Source organism: Drosophila biarmipes, chromosome X, assembly GCF_025231255.1.
Source record: "Drosophila biarmipes strain raj3 chromosome X, RU_DBia_V1.1, whole genome shotgun sequence".
Classification (NCBI taxonomy): domain Eukaryota; kingdom Metazoa; phylum Arthropoda; class Insecta; order Diptera; family Drosophilidae; genus Drosophila; species Drosophila biarmipes.
This window is the reverse complement of record NC_066611.1, coordinates 7338887-7361619: the sequence shown is the minus strand read 5'-3', so window position 1 is coordinate 7361619 and position 22733 is coordinate 7338887. Positions and strand designations below refer to the sequence as shown.

The 22733-nt window shown below is 35.2% G+C and overlaps 1 protein-coding gene across 1 annotated transcript; it reads left to right on the top strand.

Annotated features, from left to right (window-relative positions):
- Positions 1 to 5957: 5957 nt before the first annotated feature.
- Positions 5958 to 21914, top strand: LOC108036079 (uncharacterized). Its single transcript, XM_017112030.3, has 6 exons — positions 5958 to 6082; positions 6343 to 6403; positions 7867 to 8468; positions 17707 to 17855; positions 18499 to 18579; positions 18651 to 21914. The coding sequence occupies exons 3-6, from the start codon at positions 8030 to 8032 to the stop codon at positions 18774 to 18776; spliced, it is 795 nt and encodes a 264-aa protein (XP_016967519.1). The 5' UTR covers positions 5958 to 6082; positions 6343 to 6403; positions 7867 to 8029; the 3' UTR covers positions 18777 to 21914.
- Positions 21915 to 22733: the final 819 nt, after the last annotated feature.

The window sequence follows — 22733 nt, the reverse complement described above, 5'->3', positions numbered from 1 at the left end:
AGATAGATAGATAGATAGATAGATAGATAGATAGATAGATAGATAGATAGATAGATAGATAGATAGATAGATAGATAGATAGATAGATAGATAGATAGATAGATAGATAGATAGATAGATAGATAGATAGATATGTCGATAGCTAGAAATTTCAATTTCCATTGCTATATCAAAAGTATCTTCGTTTAAAATTCTCTTTACAAGGGGTAGGAACCGATTTTTTTAGAATTCAGTTTTTGGTAAAAAATACTCCTTTTTTGGTGGTTTTTAGCTCGTATTTCCCCCAAATCAAGGCCTACAGCGAAAAAAACGACTGTTTTGAGCAGCTGCCTTCCAATGCTAACGATCCCAATCACTTTTAGGAAGATGTATTTTTTGAAATTTTTTTTCATTTTTTACAAGGGGTAGGATTGGATTTTTTTGCAATTCAGTTTTTGGTAAAAAATACTCCTTTTTTGGTGGTTTCTTGATCGTAGTTTAGCCAAATCAAGGCGTACGAAAAGACCGACTGTTTTGAGCAGCAGGCTATCCCTGCTAACAATCTCCACCACTAAAAGAATTATTTAATTTTTGGAAATATTTTTATTTTAAAAATGGTACACCATTGGCAATTGGGTAATTAAAGATGGAAAACCCAGAAAGAAAAATTTAAATTTTGACTGGAGTCGCTGACTCGGAAGTATATTTTGCCCCTGCAAAGGCAGAAGAGATTCCACTTGGCTAAGATGCTGGCGAGAAATTGACCGGTGTCACCCAGAACATAAACTTGATTTTAGACCCATTTCTCTCCAAAAACGCCGCGCTCTCAAGGTCAATGAATGTTAGGGTCTCCCTGTTCTCGAACTCCCTGCAGATGACTTTGGAATCGTAGTCTGGACTGTTAGGGTCCAAAATGGTTTGCTCAGCCATCCGCCACTGCTCCGCCCTTAATCCCTCGTTCTGGTTTTGGATGACCCGGAAGTAACTTCTGATGTGTTTTTTGACCACCATGGGGAGTACGAACGAGACGATCTTGAATTGGAATTCCTCGCTGGGGGTCGCTCTGCCGGAAGGTGTCTCCAGGTCGCAAGTACGCAACTGGACCGAGAGCTTTTCTTCGCTGTCACTCAAGTGCATGCGCCCAAACGCGTCTTCGATGCCCAAAATCATTGATCCAGAGACAGAGGGATCCTCCAATTTAGATTCTTCGAAGCTGCGGGAGATGTCCTTGGAGCAACAGGGACTGCAACCGCCTTGAAAATAAATGCCCGACATCGTGGAGCTAGTGGGTTCGCCAGAAGCCATTCTAAGGTTTTAATGAGAAATTTTGGAAACCCGAATTATTTGGGAGTACGAAAAGTTCAACAAAATATAGTACACAAGTTTTATGGAAAATTGTTCTTAAAGCCAAAGAAAATTTACTTTTAGCGTTCTGAATGAAGGCTGTTGTTAGAATGAGCTAGAGAAGTTCGTAGCCTAGGCAAATGGGGAAAACGGTGAAGTCACAGCATACTTGTCACAAAACTTTTGAAAACTAACGACACTTGGGAAATGCGTTGGACTTGGGGTAAAACCAACTATGTCTAGATTTTTGCATCTTGGAAAATCTTAAAAACACAATATAAAAAATAGAGGAAACGCTTAGGGACTGATATAAAAATTGTGAAATACTACCCCTTGTAAAAAATGGAAAAAATTTCAAAAAATACATCTTTCTAAAAGTGAATGGGATCGTTAGCATTGGAAGGCAGCTGCTCAAAACAGTCGCTCTTTTCGCTGTAGGCCTTGATTTGGGGGAAATACGAGCTAAAAACCACCAAAAAAGGAGTACTTTTTACCAAAAACTGAATTCCAAAAAAAATCCGATCCTACCCCTTGCGAAAAATGAAAAAAATTTTCAAAAAATAAATGTTTCTAAAAGTAATTGGGATCGTTAGCATTGGAAGGCAGCTGCTCAAAACAGTCGCTCTTTTCGCTGTAGGCCTTGATTTGGGGGAAATACGAGCTAAAAACCACCAAAAAAGGAGTATTTTTTACCAAAAACTGAATTCCAAAAAAATCCGATCCTACCCCTTGTAAAAAATGGAAAAAATTTCAAAAAATACATCTTTCTAAAAGTGATTGGGATCGTTAGCATTGGAAGGCAGCTGCTCAAAACAGTCGCTCTTTTCGCTGTAGGCCTTGATTTGGGGGAAATCCATTTTTTAAAAATGGTACACCATTGGCAATTGGGTAATTAAAGACGGAAAACCCAGAAAGAAAAATCTCAATTTTAACTGGAGTCGCTGACTCGGAAGTATATTTTGCCCCTGCAAAGGCAGAAGAGATTCCACTTGGCTAAGATGCTGGCGAGAAATTGACCGGTGTCACCCAGAACATAAACTTGATTTTAGACCCATTTCTCTCCAAAAACGCCGCGCTCTCAAGGTCAATGAATGTTAGGGTCTCCCTGTTCTCGAACTCCCTGCAGATGACTTTGGAATCGTAGTCTGGACTGTTAGGGTCCAAAATGGTTTGCTCAGCCATCCGCCACTGCTCCGCCCTTAATCCCTCGTTCTGGTTTTGGATGACCCGGAAGTAACTTCTGATGTGTTTTTTGACCACCATGGGGAGTACGAACGAGACGATCTTGAATTGGAATTCCTCGCTGGGGGTCGCTCTGCCGGAAGGTGTCTCCAGGTCGCAAGTACGCAACTGGACCGAGAGCTTTTCTTCGCTGTCACTCAAGTGCATGCGCCCAAACGCGTCTTCGATGCCCAAAATCATTGATCCAGAGACAGAGGGATCCTCCAATTTAGATTCTTCGAAGCTGCGGGAGATGTCCTTGGAGCAACAGGGACTGCAACCGCCTTGAAAATAAATGCCCGACATCGTGGAGCTAGTGGGTTCGCCAGAAGCCATTCTAAGGTTTTAATGAGAAATTTTGGAAACCCGAATTATTTGGGAGTACGAAAAGTTCAACAAAATATAGTACACAAGTTTTATGGAAAATTGTTCTTAAAGCCAAAGAAAATTTACTTTTAGCGTTCTGAATGAAGGCTGTTGTTAGAATGAGCTAGAGAAGTTCGTAGCCTAGGCAAATGGGGAAAACGGTGAAGTCACAGCATACTTGTCACAAAACTTTTGAAAACTAACGACACTTGGGAAATGCGTTGGACTTGGGGTAAAACCAACTATGTCTAGATTTTTGCATCTTGGAAAATCTTAAAAACACAATATAAAAAATAGAGGAAACGCTTAGGGACTGATATAAAAATTGTGAAATACTACCCCTTGTAAAAAATGGAAAAAATTTCAAAAAATACATCTTTCTAAAAGTGAATGGGATCGTTAGCATTGGAAGGCAGCTGCTCAAAACAGTCGCTCTTTTCGCTGTAGGCCTTGATTTGGGGGAAATACGAGCTAAAAACCACCAAAAAAGGAGTACTTTTTACCAAAAACTGAATTCCAAAAAAAATCCGATCCTACCCCTTGCGAAAAATGAAATAAATTTTCAAAAAATAAATGTTTCTAAAAGTAATTGGGATCGTTAGCATTGGAAGGCAGCTGCTCAAAACAGTCGCTCTTTTCGCTGTAGGCCTTGATTTGGGGGAAATACGAGCTAAAAACCACCAAAAAAGGAGTATTTTTTACCAAAAACTGAATTCCAAAAAAATCCGATCCTACCCCTTGTAAAAAATGGAAAAAATTTCAAAAAATACATCTTTCTAAAAGTGATTGGGATCGTTAGCATTGGAAGGCAGCTGCTCAAAACAGTCGCTCTTTTCGCTGTAGGCCTTGATTTGGGGGAAATCCATTTTTTAAAAATGGTACACCATTGGCAATTGGGTAATTAAAGACGGAAAACCCAGAAAGAAAAATCTCAATTTTAACTGGAGTCGCTGACTCGGAAGTATATTTTGCCCCTGCAAAGGCAGAAGAGATTCCACTTGGCTAAGATGCTGGCGAGAAATTGACCGGTGTCACCCAGAACATAAACTTGATTTTAGACCCATTTCTCTCCAAAAACGCCGCGCTCTCAAGGTCAATGAATGTTAGGGTCTCCCTGTTCTCGAACTCCCTGCAGATGACTTTGGAATCGTAGTCTGGACTGTTAGGGTCCAAAATGGTTTGCTCAGCCATCCGCCACTGCTCCGCCCTTAATCCCTCGTTCTGGTTTTGGATGACCCGGAAGTAACTTCTGATGTGTTTTTTGACCACCATGGGGAGTACGAACGAGACGATCTTGAATTGGAATTCCTCGCTGGGGGTCGCTCTGCCGGAAGGTGTCTCCAGGTCGCAAGTACGCAACTGGACCGAGAGCTTTTCTTCGCTGTCACTCAAGTGCATGCGCCCAAACGCGTCTTCGATGCCCAAAATCATTGATCCAGAGACAGAGGGATCCTCCAATTTAGATTCTTCGAAGCTGCGGGAGATGTCCTTGGAGCAACAGGGACTGCAACCGCCTTGAAAATAAATGCCCGACATCGTGGAGCTAGTGGGTTCGCCAGAAGCCATTCTAAGGTTTTAATGAGAAATTTTGGAAACCCGAATTATTTGGGAGTACGAAAAGTTCAACAAAATATAGTACACAAGTTTTATGGAAAATTGTTCTTAAAGCCAAAGAAAATTTACTTTTAGTGTTCTGAATGAAGGCTGTTGTTAGAATGAGCTAGAGAAGTTCGTAGCCTAGGCAAATGGGGAAAACGGTGAAGTCACAGCATACTTGTCACAAAACTTTTGAAAACTAACGACACTTGGGAAATGCGTTGGACTTGGGGTAAAACCAACTATGTCTAGATTTTTGCATCTTGGAAAATCTTAAAAACACAATATAAAAAATAGAGGAAACGCTTAGGGACTGATATAAAAATTGTGAAATACTTTCCAGAGACATAATTTTTTTTAGAAAAAGTTTGATCTAAAAGTAAAACTGCAAAATTGGCGGGAAAAAGTTTTACTAACCTTTAAAAAGCTTATTTCTATTTTAAAACCCAGATTAGGAACAACTAAGGGTAAGGAAAAAGCTTTTAAAGGGTTTTAAGAAATACTACGAAATGGAGACGAAAACTTTAGCAAAGCTAAGGAATGTGAATTGGAATAATTTGGAAGCAAAAGCCTTTAGAAGGTTTCAACAAATACTATGAAAGAGAGGCGAATAAATAAATTAAGGGAAGAAGATAAAAGCTTTTATAAGGTTTTTAAATTATTACAAAAGAGAGGCGAAAATGTTCGAAAAGAATCCTTTGCTTTTCAAATATTTACCTCTCTTTTGAAGTAAAATAATTTGGGGTAAGAAAGGGAAATTCTTAAAAGGTTTAAAAAAAATACTAGAAAATAAGGCTGATATTGGAGTTAACTAGGAGAAAGGAAAGAAGAGCTTTCAGAAGTTTTCAAAAATGCTATGAAGGAGATGGTATAATTTAAAGAAAAGATATTTTAAAATATTCTATGAAACCGAGGTAAGTATTTTCAAAAATCTAAAGCAGGAGAAGCTTTTAGAAGGTTTCAAAGAATACTACGAAAAAAGCAAACATTTTTCAAAAACGTAGAAAATAGTATTGGGAAACTTTAGCTAAAGAAAAGAAAAGCTTAAAAAAGGTTTCTAAAAATACTATAAAGTAAGGATAATGTTTGAATAAATTAGGATAAGAAAAAAAGCTTTTAGCAGGTTTAAAAAAATACTGCGAGAGAAAGCAAATATTTTTGAAAAGCTTAGAAAATTTTATTTGAAAAATGTAGCGGAAGGAAAGAAAAGCTCTCAAAAAATACCACAAAAGCGATACAAAGCTAACAAAACTGTATTGGAGTGACTTAGGGAAAGAAAAGCTTTTAGAAGAGATGAAATCTCTTTTTGGCTCGAACGAAAGCTTGCGACACGTTGCGTTGCGCTGCGATGTTGCTACTGTGCCTGCGATGTTGCTGCCGTACTGGCGATGTTGCTGCTGGGCGCACGGCAGCAACATTTGGTGGGGCGCAGCCTCGGCGACGCCGTCAGTTGGCTCTTGACTCTCGGTGGCTCTGCCCGGAATCAGACCCGGAATCGGAAGCCCAGTCCGCAACCGAAACCGAATCCGAACCGAAATCGGAATCTAGCCCGGATTGTGATTCAGACTGACAGAGAGTAATTCGGCACGGCTCCAAGTTTACACTTGCAGCAGCAGCAGCAGCAGCAAAAATCAACAAAAGCCAGGCTAAAAGCAATCAGCAAACAGTCGGCTGTAAAAAGGACTCGGAAAATGGGAAAATCGGGGCGAGAAAAAATTTGAAATAAAAGGAAAGAGGGGGCTGCTGGTGTTGTTGTTGCTGCTGTTGCTTTTCCTTTGGCTGGGAAATTCAGTGCCGTGTGTTTTGTTTTCACATTTCCCTCTCTTTTTTTTCAAGTATTTTTAGTGCTTGCGTGCGAAATTTTGTTGGTGTCAAAGTTTAACATTTTACGTGAAATGTAAGTAGCAGAGCCTTGAAAACAGCACAAAATAGCCCAAAAATAGGAAAAATAAAGAAAAGGGAAAATCAATGCGCGTATGCGTGTGCTCCCCTCTGTGTGTGTGTGTGTGTGTGTGTGTGTGTGTGTGTGTGTGAGTGTGTGTGTGAGTGTGGTTGTGAGAAGGAAAATCCATAAAACGGCGTGAAGTGAAACTCGAACTTATGGCTGTCTTGGCGAAAAAGCCATGCAAATAATTTATCAGATTCGAATTAAAGACACCCCAACTGCAGGCGAGTGTGTGGGTGTGCAGTTTTCCGTTTTTGGCAAGGGCACAGAGCCAAAATCCGTTCATCTGTGGCAATAATACAACAGCAAAAAGAAGCTTTGTAAACAAGCAATTCGGCTGCCAAACACGGAACCGCCAAACAGCTGATCAGGCGCCCAACCACCCAACCTCCCAACCACCCACTGAAAATGACCCACCCCCTGGGCAAAAAACACACACACTCACACACAGGCAGAGGTGAAATGGCTGCCAAAAACCGTCTGTCGACACAATGCAGAAAAACTTTTTGGCCAAAGGAACAGTGGGCCCATGGCTCAAAGACCTTCTTGTTGTTATAACGTGAACACTGAATATCCTAGGGCTTATATTTTTTAGACCAAGTCTAATTAAACTCTGATCTGTTACGTATTTCACTTTCACTCTAACAAATTTATAATAGAAAAGATTTAAAATAATTATCTTAGTTTAATAACGCTAACGTGATATATCAATATTTAACAAAAGTTAAATAAGTTGCATAAGAATTGAATTGAGTTCGATACATTTTTTTGAAATTAAAAATCAGAATATAATTTATTAATATAAATTTGGGAAATTACCACTTAAATTTCCTATATATTTAAGCTCTACTTCTCTATATATTTAAATATATCATTTTAAAAAAGCTTTATAATTAAATAAAAAAATCAAAGAATTTATATTTTGTCCTAAAAAATATAAAATTATTCCTTACCAAAGAGACAACAAATAATTTATATTTTATCCATAAAAATATATAATTATTTTTTACCAAGGAGTCATCTTAATATGCTGTAATAAAAGCAGAAAAAAAAATTCACGCAAGATCTTAAAAATAGCAAATAAAAACATTTTAATATTTGTTTACATTTAAAATTTAAATAATATAACTTTTAAATAAATAATAATAAGGGTTAGTTTCTGATAGTATTTTCAAAGACTATACAAAGTTCTTAAAAGTATTTTATTTGATCTATAAAAAAATTCCTTGGTCTTTCGGTCTTAAAACAAAAATCAAATTGTTGCTAGATACGACCTTCCCAACTGCTTTCGAAGCTTCAAAGATGGAGTTAAACTTTGCCATTTTAAAACCATTTTGGTCGAAAATCTTAAACCACTGTACAACAACATCAAATTGATTATGTTTTACCTTTCTCCAAACAACACACGTGCACAGTACACAACACACACACACACGAGCGAGTGAGAAGAAGCAGCAGCAGCAGCAGCAGCAGCAACACTAGAAGAATAGTTGCAACAGCAACAGCAACAGCAACATTTGCTGCAAGTGCAGCTCCCACAGCCGTCGCCGCCGCCAAGTTCAAAATCAACGCCTGACAATGACAAAGGCAGCAAAGTGGCGCCCACCAAGCCCGAAGATACCAGCAATAGGAGCAACAACAACAGCTGGAACGGCTGCAACAACAGGAGCAGCAACATCAGCAGCAGCAACAACAAGGACGGCAGCAACGGCAGCAACATCGGCAGCTGCAGCAGCAGCAACTGCAACTAAAGCAATAACAACCAATGGGCCCGAAGCGACATGGCGACGGCAACGAGGCTGCACACCAGCAACACCAAGCATGCTGAAGCAGCAGCAGCTGCAGCAATTGCAACTGCAACTGCAACAGCAACAACCGTACTTGCAACGCCTGAAGGCGGCCGGTGGACTGGGGGCGTGGCTGCCATCGATGACGTCGTCGATGTGGCTGCCAACCGACTCCTTGGCCCAGCTGATCCTGGCCCTCTGCCTGCTGGGCTGCCTCAGCCCCTTTACAGGTAATTAGCATTTCACTGGCAGAAGCCCCATTTCTTGCCTCAATTGCAGATATAGATATAATCGGGTTTAGAGTGGCTCCCTATAAATCGTTCCTTAAATATTTTTTAATATTAAAATCGTACTTATATTAAATGGGTCTTTTCTGGAATCAAAGATATAGATTTACGGTTTTCAGATCTACAGTGGGTCCTTCTAAAATCTTATTTAAATTTTACTATCCCTTAAAGAAAAATATTACAGATAAAATCTTAAAGGGGTCCTTATAAGTTGTAAATATTTTGCAGACCCCATTCTCAGATATATATCTGATATGATCTACATCTTTCTTAAATCTCACTTATTCCTACAAAAAATCAAAAAGGTGTAATCTAGAGTATTTCCTTGTAAGTCATTTATACTTTGAAGACCCCATTTTCTTCTTCAATCGTAGATATCATCGGATCTAGAGTGGGTCCTTCAAAGTCTTACATAATCTTAAAAAAAAATCATATTAGAACCATCTAGAAAAGGTTCTTATAAAATTTAAATACTTTGCTAACTTATTTTTTCTTAAATTGCAAGTATTTTTGTATAATTGGATCTAGAGCGAATACTAAGAAATAATATTCTATTGAATAAAAATATTTCATATAAAATTTAAAGGAAATAAATAAAATTTAAATACTTTGCAAAGCGGATTATAAAGAGGATCTTTAAAAATCTTGCTTTAATCTTATTTAATATTAAAAATATTATAAATATAATATAGATCATTATAAATCTTTAATTGTTTCCTATCCAATTAAATGATGATAGAAAGGAGCCCTTACAAATTTTGCTTGAATCTTACTAAGTTCACAATAGTTAAAAAAAATAAAAATCTGTAGCAATAATTCATTTTATAAAGAGTACAAAAAAAGTACTACCAAAATCTTTTAATATTAGATAATTAATACAAGACAAGCAGGGATACCGTTGGTCATAAGTGACAACTTCTACTTATATCATACCACCAAGGTCCACCCTAATGTGTATTCATTAGATATTCCCCTCGTTAGCAGCGATTCCTTGTTTCAGCACCTAAATCAAATCAGTTTTAATGCCGTCTAATGGTGCGATTTTCCAGAATAACATTTGCGATTCACTGCCGCGTTTCGAGGGAAATTAAGAAAACTGTCAAAAATGTTCCCATAACAATGTCAGCCAGCCTTTGGTTTCATATTTTTCCATTTTTTGCGCGATTTGCATATATCGAAGGTTGCAAAAACACCGAACCAACACTCCACTTTCTAAGGCGCCGGTGAGTCGGCAATAAATCTGCCTATTACAGTGAATATTCCCTCGCAGGAATCCCCAGCTATTTCAAATCAATAAAGTACATTGTACGGTCATTTAGAATTTATTCGTTTAACAAATGCTTTTAATGCATCTCTTGAGCTCTAAAATCAATTATTCATCTGCCCAAATGCACTTAAGTGAGGGCATGCGTTAACTGCAAACTAAATGTTTTATAAATTCCCTCTAGAATTTTATTGTCAACTATTTGGCTGCCTAAAAGCAGGAAAATACAAAAAAATATATTTTTTAGCTTTCCAAAAATGGCCAAAAAACATTACAAAAGTGCTTTAAAAAACAAATTTTATATGCCAAGTTACACAAAATGAATTAATTTTTTTGTATAAATTTTCTTTTAATAATCGAATGCTTACTGTACCTTACCTTGCCAGTGCTCAATCAGATTTGATGATTCTGTTTTTCTTTTATGTGCCAGTCGGAGTCGAGCAATAAACAATTGCCAGTAGAATGAGAAAAGTCTTGAGATTGCCAAAAGGGGTAAAAAATGCAGTGCAGAAAAAGGACGTTTACAAATTGAAAAAATAAAATATAAAATAAATAAAAAATAATTATCTCCATGCAACAAAACAATATACATTTAATAATTTTAATATAACAATAACATAAATAATAATTTAATAATCATAATAAATTATAAATTATAAATTGTGAGGCACTTAAAATATATTTTTAAAATCCCTCTACAGAAAATTTACCAAATATTTTTTTAACCGTATATTTTATTCGCTCGAAGCCCGTGGACTTTTTACAGCCGTGTATGTTCTTTCTATTGAGCAGTTTGAGTAGTTAGTAAGTTGAACACAACCTTGACTTTGCACATGCAACGTACATGGCTGATTTAACCCTGTTTTTGCCACCCCGAAGAACCCACTTTGGCAACTCAAAATTTGAATGTTAGAACAAAGCCAGAAGAATGGAAGAAAGTGGAACATGCGAGAGGCGCTTGAATGCTGATGATTCAACTTGAGTAAGATGGATATCGAACGCTATCCCTACTCTCCATCAATCTTGAGGCATTCTATGGCACTCAATAGCATGCTTAGTGGCGCCGGGGTCTAATTAATGGCACGTTAGCCATTGGGGGCCTCAGTGGGTTAAGGCCCAGTAGTGAAAAATAGCTGGAATACATATTTTTTTAATAATTACCATTTTTCATATTTTTAAATTTAATTTAATTGAATTTTAAATACATTTTGTAGGCCTGTTTTGTTATCTAAATAAAATATATTCACTTTAATCACTATTAAATATACCTAAAAGTATGCAACGTATATTTAGGAATTTTAAATATATGATTGAATACTTTTAAACACCTTACATAAAGTATGGCTGATTTTACAACTATTTATTATTAATAATACTGCAAAATCAATAACGAAAATAAAGTAGATAAATAAATATTTTTTATAAAAGTTTAAATATAGGATTTATAGTTTAAAAAAATTAGACTTTTTTTAGCGGTAATTCGTCGACTTTTATAATCCAAATTATAGCTGAATAAAATATGGGGGTGCAGCACTTATCCAGGGCATTAGCTTACATAAAGTGCGCCGATCGATGGTGGAGCGTTGCGTTCCAGCTAATTACATCGCTTCCATGCTTTTCACTTGTGATGGCGACGGTGGTGCAATCAATCGACCGTTGAGTGGTGACAAGAGTTGGGTGTGCCAGTGGCGAGTGCCATCGAGATGCCATCGCCAACGGGTGATTATGGTCAACGATGCAATCGGATGGCCAATCGATCCATTCAGAGGCTAATCTGGGCCTGAATCGTCCGGTCAGGGTCATCCGAAAGGCTGCTTAAATCCGCATAAGTGTGAGTTTCTAAAAACACAGAAGTTAAATGGGGAAAGGGACCTAAGAATAACCACTTTGCTATCCAGTTTAACTGACATTAAAATGAATTTATGAATTATTATTTTATTACTTCATTTAGAAAATCAATTTCCTATGCTTTTAATTTAAATTTCCTTCTTTTTTATTATTTTATTCTATTGCTTGGATCGAATAATCATCGTGAATTATAATTCTTGACTGGACTCCGAGAGTACACGTGCCGTAGTTTTTGACTCTACGTTCAGCCCATTACGCATACGACACGTTGACAGGCCAGGCCAAGGGGCAAGTGGCAAAAAGTGACACTAGAAGAGGAAAAACCGAAAGGGAAAATGGAAAATGGGAAACGGGGGGCGTCGACGTGACCGGGCTAATTACACTGCACCATGGCATTCAAAATGGTTTTATAATCTGCGCTTCCGTTAGCCATTCACCGGGTCGCGACTTGGCCAAAACAAATGTCCACAAATGTTTCAGCCGCTTTTCACGAGCTTTTCCCTGTTTCCCCACACTTGGAAAATTCGCATTAGTGACAGCCATTGATTGCCAATACATAAGCAAATAAAAGAAAATAAGTGTATAGAAAGGAAGAGAGGGAATGCCATTTATATTATAATTATAATAAAAAAAAGTAGGAAAACAGAAAGGAAAATGGATAATATTTTAGGAGACATATTTATATAAATGATATCTATATACATAATTTAAGAAAGTTGGAAGTGGTTCTTTCTTCCTTTTTGATAAGTTACAATTCAAAATATAATTTATTTCTCATTTGATTAGTCATTATGGGAAACGTAATATATATATTATCGAAGCAATGGAACTTCAGAGGTTTTGAATGTTTTTTGGGAATTAAATGTTCTTCTTTTACTGTACCAAAAATCGTAGAAAAATAACATTTATAAGTGAGATACAGTGAGGCTTTCTATCATTTCTCATTTTATAAGCCATAATTTAAATAAAATATATTTATATTTTATTAATATTATTGAAGACTGGAAAAGTATATTTTTTTAGAAATAAACACAATTTACCCTACATTATCCTATATTAAAAAAAAGTGTACTGATGTATATACCTTTCAATTAAGTAAAGATTTTTCCCCTCACTATTTCTTCAAGAACAATAAATTCTTAATTATTTGTCATTCTTGGAAACCCAAACTTGAATAACAGATACAAAGAATATTTAATCATTTGATTTTTTTTATGTCCGTAATAAAATTCTTAAAAACCTAAGCAGCTTAAAAAAGCTTTTCTTTCATAAATTTTTTTTCCCGTGCATAGTGTCGAAGGAGCGCCGCAAAGCAGGCAGTAAAAGTGGAAAACTTGATGGCTGCACTCACTCAACGACGCCACCGTGACCCTGCCACTTTGCCAGCCCCTTTCCCTTCCGGCTTTCCCAGCCTGCCCCCGCTTTCCACGCTCCTCCATCGCCTCTCCATCGCTTTTCCTTCGCTTTTCCTCCGCTTAGGCATTTATGAACTGCTTCGACACAAGGCTGCAACTGTGGCAGTGCATTTCATTTAATTTTTTGCCTCCGCAAGTGGCTTATTGTTGTTGGCCAGCCAGCATTTTGAATTGGCCACGAGCAGGAAAAGCGGAAAATCTCCTTAGCATTCTTCTCGACAAGTTCGGGAAAGTGGCGTGAGCCGTTTGACATTGAAAGTTAACTTCCCACATTTCCGCTAAAAATTGATTATGGTTGCTCTTTGACAACTTTGAATTAAGGCACGTGTTATGAAAAATATTTTATATAGTATAGCAAATAAATAGTATTTAATAAAGTATTTTAATAACCATAAAAAGAAAATATTTAATCCCCATCTAATAATTTTTTTTTTATGTTTGAAAATGTGGTAACTATTTTACATTGTTAAAGTATCTGTATTTATAGCTTACACAAAGATCTAACCTTGTTTTAACTAATTAATTAATTTAAAAAAACAGACATTTTGGTTTAATACAATAAATTAAAACAATAATTTCTTTATTTTAATTAATTTTACTTTATTAAAGATTTAAATAATGGCTAATAAAAAAAATAACGTTTGAAGAAAAGATATTTTTGCCTAACATAATTAACTTAAAACTATAATTTATTTACCTATAATTTTATTAGAAAGAAGTAAAGCATGCCAAACAGATAAAAATACCTATAAGAAATCATAAATTGATCTGTGTTTTCCGCTGAATTAAAATAGAAAAAAGAAACTAGATTGTGCCCACACAATGCCATCGAATGAAATGAGATGAATGACATAAATTGCCTGCGAAACTGAGCGAAATGAAAACCAAGTGGTATTGACACATAACCAGGCATTTCAATCTGCATATTAGCAAATAAATACGAGGGTATATAAATCTAAATATATATTTACAACGCTGGGCCACGTCAATTGAGGTAAATCACATAAATTAAACTCAATTGCAGGGCAATTGAAAGCGAATCGAGAATTGAGTGCACTCACTTTCGTCTCCCTCAATTAACCGCTCTCGTTGGGAACTCTAATTATTTCGAAATGCCCGTAAAATGCACTGCTAATTTTTTCCTAATTGCAAGTTGTCACGGAGTTGCGGGCTGATTTAAGGCGCTGAAAATTGATTTTCCCTGAAAATAGAACAAAGAGCGAGACCAATTTAAACGCATTTCGGATGAATTCCCGCGCTCAAAGAGGAGAAAAATAGAAAATAGAATAGATGACCACTTGAGCAGGATGCTTCCGAGGAGCTGGAGGGGCGCCTTGTAAAATGTCACAACAAAAGCTATTTATAAGAGAGCCGCGGCCCTGGACTCAGCCAAAACCGCCTGAAAGCCCCCCAAAACCCCCCAGAAGCCCCTGAAACCCCACCAAAACACACCCATGTCCGTCCACCGGGTTCTCAACGCTCGGGTCAGGTGGAAATAAAGAACGCCAGGCATTAAAAAGTAATAAACATAATTGTAAAATAATGCCATGAAATGCATTTCCCCAGCTCAAATTGCGAACAGAACACTTGAAAAAAGAAACCAATAACATAAAAATAAGTAAAAAAAAATTGAACTAGTATCTATAATTTTATAATATTTTTATAATTTATAATAATTTAACTTACATTTTTTTATTATTTCTAAAATTGTTTTTTGTTTGTTTGAAATCGAGTTTCTTGTTTCAAACCCTTTTTTTAAATACCTAGAAGAACTGAAATTTATTCCATCTAATTAAAGTTCAACTATAATTTTTCTACCTTTTGAATTCGGTTATCCAGCATATACCCTATATTTTATTTGTATTTTTAATAAAGCCCGAAATTATGTACTTTAAGTCTTATAAACACATTTTTAATATCATTTTTTGTTTGAAAAGCTTAGAAACACATTAAACAATATTTTAAAACAATAGTTTAAAAAGTATAAATATTAATTAACTACTTAAAAATACATTTTTTTTTTTAAAAAAATATTAATTATATTATATTATTATATTATATGATATATATATATAAGCGCTTCAATATCGATTACAAAACATAAGATAAATTAGTTTTCAACTATTTTTTTAATTAATGGAAGAAAGCTGTTAACTGTTGGTTTAACAAATTATGCCAGTTTAGTTCTTAATTTAGGACTTAAAAAGATGTTAGGACCTCCTGTAGTCTTCCATTTGCATTGAATTTCTCCGAAAATTGGTCCCAGTGTGGGGCATCCGCTGCGAAGGGCGAAGGTTAAACAGAGGATGGGCGGCAGGGGGTGGCGAGAGGCGTGGTGGAAGTGGGGTGGTGGCCTGCTAAACTTTGACCCAGGACACAGCTAAATTGTTTGGGCGACAGCTGGCTCACGAAAGTTGAACGTTTGCTTTTAATTATTCAGCGATCTTAAGAACGGACTGCAGCGAACGAAAGAAAAAGGTGGAAAAGCAGGCGAAAATAGAATAGAGAAAGCTGGAGGGAAAAGAGAGAGCTGGTTAAGAAAACGTGGAAAACCCGGCATGAGGTGTACATATGTATAGTATATGCGTGTATACAAAGGGCAAAAGCACGTGCACCTGCAGCATATCGTGGAAAGCGGCAGGAAAGGTGCGGAAAAGCGAAAGAGGACGAAAGCAGGGCAAACAAACAAAGTGAACAAACAACTGCAGCTTCCGCCCGAGTGACGCCCACCCCCTCCCACCACCAATTTTCCGAATGCTGCAACTCCCAAAAAGTGAAAAGAAAAGCGGGCAAAACGGAAAATAGCTCGAAAAACATCAAAGGAAAACAATTTGGCTGCCGTTTGCCAATGGTTACACTGGGGAAAAATATGATATATATATTAAAAATATATAAATAAATATATACCAAAAACCATTAAAAAATTGAACGAACACGATTACTAAGAATCCCGATAATTAAGTTTATTAAACTTTTTTGTTCTATAATTTTATATTTTTTACTTGCTTTTGGTAAAATCAAGAAGAAAATATTCTTAAAACCAAATATGCTTTAATAACAAATGCGGCCATATATGGATTCAAAAACTAATCTTTTTGAAAGCGTGACAACTTTTTCTTATTAAGACCTTGACAGTTTTACATAATTTTTTACTGGTTTTGGTTAAAATCAAGAAGAAAATATTCTTAAAACCAAATATGCTTTAATAACAAATGCGGCCATATATGGATTCAAAAACTAATCTTCTTGAAAGCGTGACTACTTTTTCTAATTAAAACCTTGACAGTTTTTCTATAATTTTTTACTGGTTTTGTTTAAAATCAAGAAGAAAATATTCTTAAAACCAAAGACGCTTCAGTAATGAAATTCTTTTTGAAAGCAAAAGCCTTTTAAGGTAGTTTAATAAGTTCCTAAAACCGTTAGTGTTTTTCCCATGTTTTTATTATTTTTCCTTTTACTGCTTGTAATTCTCAAGTCATTATTTGTTGAACTTTGTTCTTTTTTTGGAAACTATAGGCTTAGGCATATTTAACTAAAGGCTATTTTTTTAGGTTTTAAATATTTTTAAACATTTGAGAACATTGAATATATACTTTTTTCTCTGTAGAAAGCGACCCCTTAAAAACCGCATCCGCATTTCGCGGTCTTGTGCTCGAACTTGCACCTTCGAACCCGCAACAAATGCGGAGCTTCGCCTACGTCACTGGCAACCATTCGGAATGTTGGCAGCATGTTGCGGAGCTTTAAGCTAACGTATAAATATAGTGCCCCCTGGGAACCGGAGCCCTGTTGACCCCATCCTTCACGGCTCTGCCAGCTGTCTGTCCCCACACATGTCCAACTGTCGGAGGCGTTATGGCCCCCCTTTTGTAAATTACATTCTAACATGGGGAGTTTGTCTACTAAGCCGAGAAGGAGAAGCCATTAAATATCAAAGTTTATCGTATGCATTTAAAATATAAATTCTATTTAATTTAAATTTTGGTAATATTTAAAAAAAAAACTGAATGTTTATTTTGAGAAAACTCCTAAATAAGGTCATTTAGTTAAATACAAAAGAATAAAAATTACAGAAATTTTTCAAAAGCTGGAATATTTTTAAAAAAATATTTTTACATGTATAATTTTGAAAGCGTTTCAAACATTGAGGGCTAAAAATATTTTATACAGTATTTTATACATTTTTTTTACACTAAGCAAATAGTCACTGTCTGAAAAAAATCTTTAAAACTTGCTATATACCTTTATACTGTACAAATCTTTTAACATTGGGTACAAAGGTATTTTTCCACATTTATTTTTGGCACTGGCTTTAAATATTTCCTATAAGACCTATGCAAATTGTCATTCATAAAGTACCTATATCAATTAATATTTCGATTAGCTTTCTTGAAGTTACTTACTATAAAATCAGGCGAATAACTGCGCAAAACACGTATTATCTGGCTTACGATTCGAGTGATTTGAGGCCTAACCCCTGGTTCACTTCAGTTGATAGTCGCTGATCTGGGGGATCAAGCGGCGGTCTAGCCGGATTAAAGTGGAGCATAGGCTGTCATATATACCATATAAGTAATTATAATCGTCGGCCATCAAAACGACTTGAATATTTGAATGAAATAACATGGTGATTTAATTGCCTGTGATTTTCCAGCTGCACTCGAGGAGGACTGCGTTGACTTTCAGGGCAACAAGGTGAACCACGGAATGCTCTACGTGCCCGGACCCGGGGTCTGTAGCCTCTGCGTCTGCTACCACTCCGAGCCACTCTGGTGCAAGGCCATCTACTGCGATCCGCCCTACGTGAGTCTCATGCTTAACATTTTCAAATATATTTTTACGTTTTTTGGTAAAAAAAAGCTGTGAAATGAAAGCAAAAATTGTTTAATTTTTTATCTTCATAAAATAAATACACAAATTTTAGATCTGGTATTTAGAGTGGGTTACGGTTAAAATCAAGAAAAAAGTATTCTTAAAAGCCAGAAGACTTAATAACGAAAGCTCGTATGCTTTAATTCAAGAACCAAAGAACTTAAAACCCAAAAGTATTATAATAAACTTAACAGAATTTTTAAAACTTAAATACTTTTCTTTTAGATTAAAGCTACATATTTTTAAAACGTATTTTTAAACCAAGAACACTTCTTCTTAATTTAAGAACTTCCGATCTTGGTCTACTTTGAGCACAAAAATACTAAAATCGAGGGAAAACCCATTTAGGTTTTCTTTATCAGAGATCAATGGAACCAGGCTCGAGTACTACCAACTCGAGCATTTTTATATTTAGATAATTTAAAAAAACATTAGAAATTTTGAATTTTTGAAATAATATCTATGATTACATAGGTAAAAAACATGATCACAACTTCTTTGAGAAGTGTACCTATATTAATATATTTGAAATATAAAATATTATATTTAATGTGTTATTTACACTCCCCTTTAGTTTTGCAAAAACTTTCGAGTTGGCGAACGCTGCTGTGAGTTCGAGTGCTTGGATCCGCCCGGCGAGGACAAACTGTACCAGGTAAGTAACCCCTGAAATTCTCAGAAAATGTACCTAACTTTGCTAATGCAAACACTTATATCTCCCGATAGGAACGTATGCGAAAGCGGGCCGAGATATTGGCCGGCAACAGTACAGCCTCGAATGTGCAACTGGCCCCGATGGCCATGTCCACCATAATGCTGGGATTCCTGGGCAACAGCTTCCTGAACTTATAACTTGAAGTCAAATAGCAAGAGATGGAGATCCATGCAAGGCGAAGCTAAGCGAACCTACCTTAAATTTTGTTGCTCCTAAAGCGTAGGACTCTCTCGAAAATTATTACAGTGTAATAAGCAAAAAAAAAAGCAAACAAAAAGCCAGGCCAGATATTTGTAGCTAACTATCTGAGCATTAATTTAGAGGATGCAAAAGGCATAGGTTTTCACTTATATCCCCAGACATATAATAGGTACAATAATGATTTCAAGGGACATGGAACTGGAAAGTTAAGGGCAAGCAAAAAGTTCAGGCACCTCAATTGCAGAAAACATTTTCGAGTACTTTCAATGTGATCCGAATCAGAATCGGTAGAGCCAGCAGATATAGCATATACACATTTACATCTACCTAAGTATACATGAGTAAGCAACACCAAGAAACCAGAACAAACTCATCAAGCGAACGTATAAGACAGTCTCTAGCTCCTAAGAATCTACAGTAAAAGAATTATATAATTAAATATATATATACAAAGATATGGAAATCTATGTAAGCATATTGTACATAAGAGTATATAGCTCTTTGTATCGGATCTAAAATTGTTGATTAGTGTTTAGCTAACTGAATGAAGGCAACTTCGGCTAGGAAGATAGGTTTTTTTAATCCAATTAAAATATTCACTACGAGTCAGAAACACGTTACACCACAGTTCACCACATTAGAGCCTGCTCCTGGTAAATTTTTTATTTAGAGCTGACAAATTAAGGGTAGATCTTGAAGTTCGTTGGTCAAGAGGAATTTGTTCTTGATATGGATAAATATTAAAAAAAAATGTTTTTTTTAATGCAGTTAAAATGTTCACTGCGAGTCAGAAACAAGTTACACCACAGTTCACCGCGTTAGAGAACACTCCAAGAACACTTTTTCATTTAGAGCTGACAAAACAAGGTTAGTTCTTGCAGTTCGTTAATCAAGAGGAATTTGTTCTTGATATGGAAAAATACTCTCAAAAATTGTATAAAATCTATTTTTTTAGTGGAAAACGTTTAAAACGTTTATATATATTTTTTTAATATAATTTACTATCTATAGTCAGCTCTGTTTTATTTTTTACCACACCAAACACGTTAAACACTTATAAATATGAGGGTAAGGGCAGTGCAGTTCGTTAGAAAGTCTCGATCTTAGTAAGAGTTAGTAAATTACACATATCTTGGCAACATTTTTTCCAAAATATTATAACAGACACGTACACAAAAGAATCATTAACTCTTGCATTGGTGCTAATTTTATCGTAGGCTTAAAAAATTACAAAAATTCTCAAACACACACACCTCACTGCGCACATCATTCTACCCAATCATATTGAATAAAATTCTATATATCAATTAGGTAATGTAATTGAGAGCAAAAAAGGTCTAGCATATACAAGTAGTTAACCAATTAATAAGACAAGAAGAAAACCCTATGTGTAAGAAATTTGCCTAAGGTAAACCTGTTAAAGATCTAATAATAATAACTAATGAAAACCAAATCCTATGTTCACTCGCTCGATGGGTTTTACAATTACCATTTGGATAAATCAGTAAAACAAAAGGAAAAACGTTTGGCAAAGCTTAGTAGATATGTAAGAAAGGAAAAACCCCTTCAAGAAGAGTTAGATCTCGTTTCAACTTTAGGCTAAAGACTCTGAAGCCATCTCCGTCTCTTTCTACAATAGTCAATCTATGATTGTAGCAATTAAAACTAGAGATATAGCAGGACCAGCAAATCAAACCAAGTATATAACATTGAAATAGAATGGTTAAAAAAAATAAAATTTATATAGGTATATGAATCAATCCAAGGGAAGTTGGTCAAATTTTTTTCACTTGACAGCACATCAAAGCAAAATACAATTAACAATAAATATATAAAATGCGGAAAAATCCGAGAAAAAAACGTGGAGTACGGCTGTGAAATTATGTTTGCTTTAAAATGCATCAACGCAACTGTAAATAATAGATGATTACTAAAGTATATAAGCCATAATATGGTAAAACAAACTATTCAAGATCCAGTAGAAAATTCGAGGAAAGCGTACGGAGGCTCAGCGAGCAGAAAAATAACTAATTAACTAAATGTACAATTCAATATGCCACAACATCTGACCAATTATGATCCATAAACAGATTAAAAGAAATATATATATACAACAAAATATATATACATACATCAATCCAATTATCTGATAAGACAAATGACAAATTTTAATTAAACCAGATCGATACAGATATGAGGAATGGCAGATTCGAAGCGCGCTTAACAAATTTTAACATAGAATCAACTAACAAATGCAAAATTGGCTTTAACTACGGATAAAAACGAACAAGTCACACGATGAATAATCTAAAGATGATATTTAAAAGAGAAACGTACATTTGGTTTGGTTTTAATCGATTTTAGTTCTAGATAGCAGTGTTGTGAAACAACCGAAAAACTTTTTCCTAAGCTTAAGCGCTTTGCCATTTAGCAGGAACCCAAAGATCCTCGAAAAAGAGTGTTTTTATAACCGAAGTAGGCTAAAGGCAGGATATAGAGCTTCTTGAATTATAATTACAGAGTCTTTTAAAAAATATTCCCTGAGATTAGAACAATCTACTTAATTTTTCTTATCAAACAGGAGGGAATTCTTGAAAAAGTATATATAATATTCTCAACATGAAAGAGATGGAAGTTCATCGTGAAAAGGAAAGAGATAGCGCTAGCAAATCGATCATCGGGCTATATATCCTGCCTTCCAGACTGGCAATTATTAATCTTTATTACTGATATAAATTACTGTAGAGCAGGAAATATTTTACATTTCTTAAGAACAACCTTACCAACCAGAATCAAAATCGAAAAGAAAACTATTAAACTTGACAATTTTCAAACGTAATCCAAAACCAAGTTATAACAAGAGCGTCTAATGGAAAATCTTCAACCACAAAATAAAAATATTATTAATTAATATAAAGAAGGAAAGAAACAAATGTCATAAAATGTTTAACAATAATTTAGCAAGAGAAGCAAATCCAAAAATCATGTATGCATACTTTATAATAATAATAATTCTAAATACCAGAAAAATTTTAACAAAAATATACAAATATTTTCACAATAGCTTAAACAAATGGTGGTTATCTCTTTTTTGGGTAAAGTGTTGTGATTTTTACTTGTGTTTTTTTTCAGAATGTTACAAAAAGAAACAAAAAATAAACAAAAAAATGTTTAAATAAAGGATTTACCAACATTTATCATAAGACAATTAAAATAAAGGATTTACCAACACTTACCAAATAATTTATTAAGGGGTGTTTTTAAATATTCTGAATATGTAGAGGCTTTAACGGATATTTCAGTTTTATAAAAAAAAAACTATAAAAAAGGGTATTTTAAATTTGGAATTTTTGTGGGCTCATATTGTTGGTGTCTAACAAAAAGGTGATAAAATAAACGATTAACCAACACTTATCAGTTAATTTAAAGCAGGCTGCCAAACCCGAGGGTCAATGAACAATGCCCCCCTCGAAGGTAAAAGCCTCTAATCGTAAACGTTCACATAAATACATTATCTCAATAGCCGGCTAAAATTGGTCCAATCAAAGGTTGCGTGGGAAAATTAACGATTAGATTTCAACCTCACATGTGTGCATAATGTTCTTTAAATTATCAGCTTCATTGATTTTTAAATAAGAGTGTTGCCCTGCACCTGATAAAATAATACAGGAAGCTATTAATCAGGTCGATAAGAAGAAATCTTTAAGATCATACATACGTATTCTTAGAAGGGCTGCCTTATCTCTAAGCTGTTAGATGTACTTTGATCACAAATATACTTTTGATAATAATAAACCAATAAATTATTAATGTTAAAGTTTTAGAATACAAATATAAAATTAAATTAAAACGACATATGAACAAATATGCATAAGTTAACAGACTTAACATTT

Excerpts from the sequence above, each read along its gene's own strand:
- LOC108036079 (XM_017112030.3), top strand. The coding sequence starts at position 8,030 with ATGACAAAGGCAGCAAAGTGGCGCCCACCAAGCCCGAAGATACCAGCA. Across the intron at positions 8,469-17,706 it reads CTGCCTCAGCCCCTTTACAG|CTGCACTCGAGGAGGACTGC; the intron begins GTAATTAGCATT and ends GTGATTTTCCAG. Across the intron at positions 18,580-18,650 it reads GCGAGGACAAACTGTACCAG|GAACGTATGCGAAAGCGGGC; the intron begins GTAAGTAACCCC and ends ATCTCCCGATAG.